General features: G+C 53.3%; 1 protein-coding gene across 3 annotated transcripts; it reads right to left on the bottom strand.

Annotated features, from left to right (window-relative positions):
• Positions 1–370: 370 nt before the first annotated feature.
• MOCS2 (molybdenum cofactor synthesis 2) lies at positions 371–9,460 on the bottom strand. 3 transcript variants are annotated; one of them, XM_014542276.1, is made up of 7 exons: positions 9,439–9,460; positions 9,175–9,296; positions 7,654–7,807; positions 5,015–5,142; positions 4,458–4,592; positions 4,082–4,232; positions 371–814 (listed from the first exon to the last, which is right to left on the bottom strand). In XM_014542276.1, exons 3-7 carry the CDS (start codon positions 7,758–7,760, stop codon positions 667–669), a joined length of 669 nt encoding a protein of 222 aa, XP_014397762.1. In that variant the 5' UTR covers positions 7,761–7,807; positions 9,175–9,296; positions 9,439–9,460; the 3' UTR covers positions 371–666. The 3 variants fall into 3 exon arrangements, with proteins under 3 accessions (XP_014397762.1, XP_005869534.1, XP_005869535.1); XM_005869472.2 differs by lacking the exon at positions 9,439–9,460 and adding an exon at positions 3,267–3,390; XM_005869473.2 differs by lacking the exons at positions 4,458–4,592; positions 9,439–9,460 and adding an exon at positions 3,267–3,390.
• Between the last annotated feature and the right edge of the window lie 240 nt (positions 9,461–9,700).

Raw genomic sequence — 9,700 nt, 5'->3', positions numbered from 1 at the left:
GGGAGAGGGAGGGAGAGGCTGCCTCCCATACGCCCCCCACTGGGGACCGAGCCCGAAACCCAGGCATATGCCCTGACCGGGAATCGAACCGGGACCTCCTGGTTGATGCTCAACCGCGGAGCCGTGCAGGCCGGCTGTGGGTCAAATTTTAAATATCAACTAACGGTATAACCCAAAGGAACCTTGTTGCTAGTCAATTACCCTGGTTTTACAGCGACTTCATGCTGATTTGTATACGGATTCAACACTAAGAACTTATAAAATCTAATAAGTAATGGTGAGATGATAGATTCTGAAATCCTAGACATCGCCATAGTATGAAATACATGTTTTATGTCTTAGTACTGAATTTTAAAACACAGAAAAATGCTGCTCATAAACGTTTTTAATGTTTATTTGGTTTACTTTTTAAATATATAAATTCTTAAAATATATCATGACTGTCCAGTAATGACTTTGTGCGCCCTCCAGCCAGCACCATAGTGGCACCCTGGCTGTGGGGAGGGGGGATGGGGAGGTGGGTTCTGAGACAGACTCGTGAGTCCAGTTACAATCATTCGTCATGAGCTCATTTGTCTACCGCTGACATCTTTCCTCGCGTTTAAATTATTCTTCCGTTTCCCCTAAAGGCGGTCCCTCTCTCTAGCTCCAGTGTAAGACCTCACCCTAAACGCTCCTGAGCTCTGGAGAAGGAAAATCAGATTGTGGCCCAAGGTCAGGCGGCCACGTCACCAACGTGAGTGACTTAGTCGCTGGCTGCCCAAAAGCATTCTTTGTTTCTCTTCCAAGATGATGACGATTCTTCGTATATTTCCTAAAAGACAGAAGCGTAACAGGCATTCAACACAAAGCATCTGAATACACGTAGATTTGAGCAGCGAGGGCGATGGACATCACACCTACTGAAATCTGCTCCTCTCTCCACATCCCGGGACGTTTATATCGGCACCGCGAGCAGAGAAAGGAACGAACACGTCCCCTCCACGTAAGGACGCCAACCCAGAGGGGAGCAGCGGACAGAAGCCTTACCAGGGGGGACGACGGGGCAGAATAAGGGCCGAACTCCCTGGGGCCCAGCACAGGGACAGCTGGGCAGGCAGAAGAGGCGGGTCTTCAGTTCTAAGCATTTTCCTTTCCAAACACACCTGCTGCTCCCACAGCTCTACCTGCGCTGGTCCCCAGGCAGCGGGGCTCAGCCTGTGACGTGGTCACACCTGCAGAAGCTCTGCACAGGTGACAGCTGCTCCGGACGCAGGTGGTGCCTGCCTGCCCACCTGTGCCTGCGCCACAGACGACCTCGAAGCACAGGCCGCGACTAGGAGCAGACTAGCGTTTCCACACGTTCTGGAAGGAAGGACAGGCCACCTTCCCTTCTCACTCTCTAGCCAGCTCCTCTGCCGGCGGAACAGAAACCCACACTTGCTTGTCCTCTGGACACCTGGACCCTCCCCACCGCCCACGGCCTTCTTTGGAGGCCACCCTCTCACCTGCAGTCGTGGGCTGTCCCCTCCCCCTGCCCCAGGCTCATGACTCACGTGGGGTGCTCTCACCATGGGGTGCCCTCACCATGCAGTGTTCTCACCGTGGGGTGCTCTCACCATGGGGTGCTCTCACCGTGGGGTGCTCTCACCGTGGGGTGCTCTCACCGTGGGGTGCTCTCACCGTGGGGTGCTCTCACCGTGGGGTGCTCTCACCGTGGGGTGCTCTCACCGTGGGGTGCTCTCACCGTGGGGTGCTCTCACCGTGGGGTGCTCTCACCGTGGGGTGCTCTCACCGTGGGGTGCTCTCACCGTGGGGTGCTCTCACCGTGGGGTGCTCTCACCGTGGGGTGCTCTCACCGTGGGGTGCTCTCACCGTGGGGTGCTCTCACCGTGGGGTGCTCTCACCGTGGGGTGCTCTCACCGTGGGGTGCTCTCACCGTGGGGTGCTCTCACCGTGGGGTGCTCTCACCGTGGGGTGCTCTCACCGTGGGGTGCTCTCACCGTGGGGTGCTCTCACCGTGGGGTGCCCTCACCGTGGGGTGCTCTCACTGTGGGGTGCTCTCACCATGGGGTGCCCTCACTGTGGGGTGCCCTCACCGTGGGGTGCTCTCTCCATGGGGTGTCCTCACCGTGGGGTGCTCTCACCGTGGGGTGCCCTCACCATGGGGTGCTCTCACCATGGGGTGCCCTCACCGTGGGGTGCTCTCACCATGGAGTGTTCTCACCGTGGGGTGCTCTCACTGTGGGGTGCCCTCACCGTGGAGTGTTCTCACCGTGGGGTGCTCTCTCCATGGGGTGCCCTCACTGTGGGGTGCCCTCCACTCCCTTCTTAGGCGCCTCCCCCGCTCTATGGACACCGTGGCCTGGTTCAGAGCAAACACCCAGACATCTGAGCTGCACTAAGCCAGGGTCCCTTCACACTCACGCCTCTCACCCCAGTTTCCCCTTTAACAAGGGGATTCGGTTTCCATTCGGAAAGCCTGGTGACTATATCCCTCAGGCGGGTCAGGTCCAGCCGTCATGGACACTGAGGGGCCCCCGCCCTGGTCCCCGGCCCTGGCTGCTGTCCCCCCACCGCCCAGCAGCTCACACTCTGCTACAGCCCCACCTGGGTGCTGGCCGCCGAGAGCACAGACAGCCGCTGCCGCTGCTGCTAGTGGGGGGAGAGGCTCTATGACCAGAGACCCGTTTGCCCTCACTGCGGGGCTGGGCACACAGAGCCCGTACGTCTCCCACTGACATGGTTACATCCACTCACCGGGCATTTTCTCCACCCTTTTCTTTTTCTAAAAGGATGGAGCCCTGGGAGGTCTAGTGCCTTGAAGAATTTCTGTGCTGGCAACTGCCCAGGAGACCCCTTGTTCAGGGAACCCTAACCTGAGGGCTCCGGCAGCCTGGGAATCCCAACTCTTACACTGCGGAGGCCGGCTCCGTGTCATGCATTCTGGGGGCGTATATTTTTCATGGTTAACAAACCTTGGAAAAAAGATCCTAGATAATAAAAGCATAATATGCTAATTAGACCGGACGTCCTTCCGGACGAAGCCGGGGCTGTAAGGGCTGAGGCAGAGGTGGCCACTGAGGCGGGCGGGGGTCGAGCCCCTTGCAGGAATTTCGTGCATCACGCCTCTAGTTTTACATAAACACCCTGCTTCTCAGATTAAGAAAACAGGAGTCAGCAAGTCGGGGGAGACGCATGCGCACAAACTCTGCATGTGCTCTCGTGCTCAAAAATCCCTGAGAAAACCCCGGCCAAAGGCAGAGGCGGGAGCTTCCTCCAGGTACCTTCTTCCACACGGGCACCTTGGCCTTCAGAGCGTCGATGGCGTAGCTCACGGCTCCGAGGGACGCAGCCCTGTGGGCCGAGGACACGGCGATGACAACGCTTGCTTCGGACACGGGGACCAGGCTGCAACGGAACGGAGGACACGTTACCCCTTCTCTGAACCTACTGCTCAAGGGTTCACGGCCCCTGAAGAGAAATCCCAGAGAAGCTCCCAGAACTAACACCCCCTTCTTCCTACGTGGCCTCCAGGTCAACCAACGCCTGAGCCAAACCAACAGGCACAGCGCCCGGCGGCGCCGGAGAAACGTCACCAGCTGGCGAAGCAGCAGAGAACTTAAATGTCAAACAGCAACACACAGCGGACAGGACCACTGGCGCTGTAATCACAGGACAGCCACCGTAAATTAGCACCTCACTGCGCCTGACGATCCAGTCTCCACTGCTGGGCGCTTGCAAAGCCTGGAAGCCACTCTTCTTAGGGACACAAAAGGCAAACGAATCTAATGTCCTCCCAGGGCAGGTACTTTAAAGTCTCTTTTCTTCATATAAACAGAGTCCAGACTAGAAGACAATTCCCTAACAGCCTCTGGGACTTCCCCCTCATCCGCACAAGCCCTGCGGCCCGGGCTCAAGGGTCCTGCCCACCTGGGCCCTGGCAAACAGCTGGCACTGCAAACGTTACAACGGAACAAGCAGCCTTAACCTCCACCGCCTGCCAGGAAATATGCGAACTCCTCTCCCCGGAGCCAGGACCTGACACCCCAGGGTCCGCGCCCGCACGGAGGGGAGCTGGCAGGGCATGAGGGCGTCGTACCCGAGTCTGTGGAACACCGCGATGTGCCTGACCGGCCACTTCCGCCTCACGTCACCACAAATCCTCCGGACTTCGTTTTCTGCCATCGGTATGTATGCTTCGTACTCTAAGCTAATGACTTTTTTCCCTTCAAAGTGATTCCTTGTGGTCCCTAAGAAGAAGAAAAAAAGGCGATTAGAATAAGGTTTCTCCTTATAGTAGAAATGGCACAGTAAAAAAGGTTCTAATTTTTTAATATATTTTGATTGATTTTTTTTTTAGGGAGGAAGGGAGAGGGAGAGAAAGAGAAAAATCGATGAGAGTGAAACATCGCTTGGCTGCCTCCTGCACGACCCCTACTGGGGATCGAGCCGGCAACCCGGGCGTGTGCCCTGACCTGAACTGAACCGGCGACCCTTTGGTGCACGGACGACAGCCAACCACCTGAGCCACACCAGCCAGGGCAAGAACAGGGTTATTTTGGAATAGACAAGTAGCGCACAGATCTGTCTGAAGATTACGTTGCAATATTCTAAAAATGAACATGATGAGAAAAACAGAAGATAACCATCACAAAGGTAAGAAGATAAGACGCGCTGACCGGGCAGGCGGACGGAGACTCTCGCGTGACAAAGCAGCAGAGTTCCTTTCCGGCGGCATCTGCCACTTAGAGGAACGCATCACGTTCCCGGTTATCATGGAGGTACCACCGCCACCATTTCCCCTGGATGTTTGGAAGACACAGAATTCTCTCTGCTAAGGACGTCTGTCCTGCTCTCAGGAGGCCTTTAACATGTTCGTTTGAAGATTACTCACACGACGCAAAGCTGGAAACTTCGACCCCCACCCGGTCACCGTGGCTCAGTGTCTTAACCTCCCGCCCCGACACTGGACACGGGACACCCGTGCCTTCACGGCCTCGTGCCGGCAAGGGAGCTGGGGACACACACTCACCCACAAACAGGGACACTGCACCGCAGAGCGGGGAGGTCACCAGCCGCGAGACTTCCTCCACGGACAGCGTCTCGGCGGTGAACCTGATGATATCTTTAGGTTTCTCGTCATCTTCACCCACATCTGCCCTAGAAATGAGGTATTAACAGACCTTAACGGTGGTGCCAGCGGCAAACACCCAGCTACAGGCTGCACGTCCAGTCATGCTTTCCTACATCAGAGGTGCTAGGAGGCACGATCTGATCTGAATGATACAAATAAGTGTGAAATTAAAAAAACAACCACCACAGTGCTTATCCCTAATGAGTCGAGCATGATATAAAAAGGAGTTTACCAGGAACATGACCACTAGCAGTGGTTCTCAACCTTCCTAATGCCGCGACCCTTTAATACAGTCCCTCATGTTGTGGTGACCCCCAACCATAAAATTATTTTCGTGGCTACTTCATCACTGTCATGTTGCTACTGTTATGAATGGTAATGTAAATGTCTGGTATGCAGGATGTATTTTCATTGTCCGCGACCCACAGGTTGAGAACCGCTGAGTCTTAAGGCATAAACTATCCCTGACGCCCACTTCGTCCCCTTCTGGAATTGCTCCTCTGAGGGCTCTCCGTCCCGGGACAGTCCAGATCTCGACAGGTCAGCCTCACGCACATCACTCTCCCCGCTGTCACCAAACCACGCCCGGAACCGCCCTTTCCTTTAGCCACAGAGGCTCCGGGGGAGAGAAATGGTGACGCACAGGGACGGATTCATTTCACCGCGGGCACGACCCGCAAAGGCGCCGAGGAAATAAAAGGGGGAAGTGCCCACCTATGCACAGCGCTGGGGTCCTCGCCGTGCACTGCCCAGCCATCCAGCAGCATCTGGGGCCTGCTCCCTGCGCGGGGACTCACCCACGCACTAGACACGGGCCAGGCAGGTGGAACCTTGCAGGCCGCGAGGAGTGTGGATAAAATCCTACATCCTGGGGGGTTCACCCGCACGGAAGAGGAGAGGAAGAAGACCCGGAGGAGTGAGGGAGTCAGTCACTCAAGGTGATTCCAGCCAAGGAGCCTTCCTAAGCCAGTGTTCTCGCCCTGTCCCCTCCGCCCCTGAAGAGAAATGAGCAGCCATCCTAGACCACTGATCCAGGATGTTCAACCTCCCACACACGCCCCGAGCCTCCTCCACCCCCTTTTCTTGCAAGAAGATCCAGGCAAGCCAAACAGTCTCTGAACTTCAAACCATGCCAGCTTCCCACACTAGTTCTGTGAGGACCTAAAACTATATGCTTCAAACATGTCAAACACACCAAACAATCACCAAGCTGTTGAGTCAACTTCCGCATCTGTCCAAGGAGCAGCTCTAATCATCACACACACACGCAGGCACACACACACGCTCAGACACATGCACGTGCACACACGCACATGACATACACGCACACATATGCACGCACACACACATGCTCACACACATGCACGCACACACATGCTCACACACACGCACGCACACATACACACACACATGCTCACACACACACACGACATACCCCTAACTTCAATGGCAGCCCATTATTTCTGAATAAATTCCAAACTCCAAAAAATAGCACTTTTCTAAAATCATGGAGGTGATAAGGTGACCACAGTTTCCAAATAAAACAGATACATGTCTAACGGAAGCCTCCTATTATTCCTACACAGTAGGGCGAAGAGAGAGCCCATCTTTACGGCCACGGTGGGCAATCTGCTTTGCAGTATTTATCCTTCCCTTTGGGGGCACTGGCCTCCGGAAAAGCGTGGTGAAAAGTGGGTGAAAACGTGACCAGGCATCCGCGGCTTGTTCCTTTCTGCGATGAAACCAAGGATTTACCGCTGAGCGTGACAGTCACTCCGATTCTGGAGGGAAACGCCAGCAAGTTGAACGTTCTCCTTCATTCCTAACTTTACTGGCATGATTGTTCGTCTCTACATCATTTACTCGTCAGCTGACAATAAATTAAGCCCCATTCTGTCTGTGTGTCCAGACTACACAGAGAATCGTTCTTATACGCCCTCTACTCAGGGACGCTGTGTTGTTTGGCCAGACGGAGCGATGGCCTGGGTCCTAGGCCCGCCTGCAACAGCTAAATAATAAAGCTGCGTTTTCACATCCCTGGGAACGGGTAGGCGTCCTTTCCAGGCACAGCGATCTCTCACTGCCGGGCATGTAATGTTTCCGCACCCTCTGTGCCAGGGGAGCTGCTACCCAGCACCAGCAAGCGCATTCGTGTAAAAGGACAGAGTCCAACCATCTGACCTCGGGTCTTGGCTCTGCCACTTACTAGCTACGTGATCACAGACTAGCTTTGTACCTTCTCTGAACACCAGTTCTCCCTCCTGCAAAACAGTGTCCGACACTGTGCCTGACACACGAGAAAGTCTCAATAAACCGTGCTAAGTGAAGAGGATGAACACATCCGAGGGACAGGAAGTGAGGCTGCTGACAGCAGAACTGAAGCAGAGACGGCAGGGAGGTGTCATAAGTCTGTCTGCACGGACACCGGGCTGCGCTGTGACAGAGAGCGCGCAGACAGACTGCCAAAGAGCGCAGGCAAAGCAATCTGCACGCAGGTTACCCCTGTGTGACCCTTCTCCAGGGACAGGAACACTCACCTCACATGCTCCAGGGGCCCCCCAGCACTAGCCTCCACTGATGGGGGGGATGATGGCGACTTCGTCTCCTGATCGAAGCAGAAGGAGCTGATCTCCAAGCTCGACATATTCCTGACGCACAGCCAGTATCACCTGGTCCCTGACATCAGCCAACCTGAGGGAAGCAAGTAGAGTGAGAAGCGTCAGTGCTGTGCGAGGCCTCCAAGGTCTCCATTGAAAAAGGTGACAGAAGCCCTGGCCAGTGTGGCTCAGTGGCTAGAGCGTCGGCCAGCAGGCTGAAGGGTCGCAGGTTCGATTCCCGTCAAGGGCACGTACCTCGGTTGCAGGCTGGATCCCTGACCCTGGGTGGGGCCTGTGTGGGAGGCAACCAGTCGATGTGTCTCTCTCACATCAATGTTTCTCTGTCTCTCCCCTTCCCTTCCACTCTCTAAAAATCAACAGGAAAATACCCTCAGGTGAGGATTAAGGAAACAAAAAAAATATGACATAAATATTACTTCGTAGCATCGCCTGCAGCGTTACTAACTAAAGGAACTTACGTTCTGCAGAGAAAGGACACATCCATTGAAGAATATACTCATTCACCACCAAGAACACAGAAAACTGCCAACAATGAGTACTGGCTGCTGTGTGTCTTAGAGAATTAAATACTAGACTGAAGCTAACATTCAGACCAGGTCAAAGAAAAGAAAAAGAAAAGAAAAAATGCCCTAATTCCAGGAGCCTTCTAAGTGTACAGTCTACTAAGTGTACCTCAGAAGTCCCCACAAGACAGGTGTCTCCGGGCAGGTGAAAGATTAAAGGTAAGGTGGGACAGAGGCCCCGCATGTGTCATGGATTATCAGGGCACTTTAAGAGCAATTTAAAAGGTAAATAAAATAAAAAATGAGTAGTTTTTTGAACACGCATTGTGGAGTTTCTCTTACACGTTGAACATCTGTATGGACCAAGTGACATCGTTAATATTCCTGAACACCTTCTAAGAAGCCACTTTTTACAATTTGTCCCCAAAAGAACTTGAGATAGGAACAACAGCAGGAACATTAAATCGGCTATTGCAAAACGCAAATTCAGCAAATCCAAACGCAAATCCAAAACCCTGGGGTTTGGACTCTCCTTTTTCTCTTAATCTTAGAAATTTCCATTTTGACTTCTCTGAAGAAGTGGCAGGACATAAAAGTTTCAAGCACACATTTTAACAGAATTTGTAACAATTTCACTTACTGCTATGAAAATGCAGAATCTACATGTTCGATATTTTGAAATTACTAAAGCAAACATGAGCATGTCCCTTTGGGAGCACCCAGCTCACTGCGCTCCTCGGTAACTCTCTAACCCGCCTTAACTATGCATTTTAAACTAGGATTTACATTTCTGATTCCAGAAAAGCAGAACTAATGACCCTTTCTGACATTAGGGAAAACAAAATTAATTTTTTTCACTTTGACCATTTACCCATTTACACATTTTTTAGAATGCTAAAAAGTGTCTGTTGTATGTATTCCACAAATGTTTACCTACCCCGGATGCCGCGTTTCTATCTCATTCCACAGCTGCGAGGCTTTTATTTCTTGGGGCACAGAAATGGTCTCCGAGCGAATTCCTGTGATTTCAGCACTTTTTGCAAAATACAACACTTCGACCTGAAAGGAGAGAAAATGCTCTTAATAACGACTCGTGGTTCTCTTCTGACAACTGAGGTACGTACTTTTTGTCAAAGACAAATTGGATGAGTTAGAGAAAATCAAATCGCCCATAGAAATGTCAGCGTGTCTGCAAGGCCACCTTTGAACAGTTCTCACCAAGTCCGGGTGCCCTTTAGCTCTACACGTGCCGGTGCCGCCACCCACACCCCACGCGGCTCCGCGGAAACCAGAAAGGTGACCAGGTGGCACGTGGGAGACACGTACACAGTGACCGCGTGTCTGAGTCTCCGAGAGAAGGAATAACCCGTGAGCAGAGACGCAGAGTGAATGGCCGAGAAGCCAGGCCCTGTCTTTCGGGGCCACTGACCTGGGCCCCGCTGAGCCCGGGGCGGGTTATGCAA

The sequence above is a fragment of the Myotis brandtii genome, unplaced genomic scaffold (assembly GCF_000412655.1).
Source record: "Myotis brandtii unplaced genomic scaffold, ASM41265v1 scaffold295, whole genome shotgun sequence".
In the NCBI taxonomy this organism is placed as follows: Eukaryota; Metazoa; Chordata; class Mammalia; order Chiroptera; family Vespertilionidae; genus Myotis; species Myotis brandtii.
The sequence above is the reverse complement of the archived record's forward strand: the minus strand, read 5'-3'. Positions and strand labels throughout refer to the sequence as shown.

Excerpts from the sequence above, each read along its gene's own strand:
- MOCS2 (XM_005869472.2), bottom strand. The coding sequence starts at position 7,760 with ATGTCGAGCTTGGAGATCAGCTCCTTCTGCTTCGATCAGGAGACGAAG. Across the intron at positions 4,593-5,014 it reads TGCAGTGTCCCTGTTTGTGG|AATATTGCAACGTAATCTTC; the intron begins GTGAGTGTGTGT and ends GTTCATTTTTAG. Across the intron at positions 815-3,266 it reads AGGTGCCCGTGTGGAAGAAG|GAAATATACGAAGAATCGTC; the intron begins GTACCTGGAGGA and ends TCTGTCTTTTAG.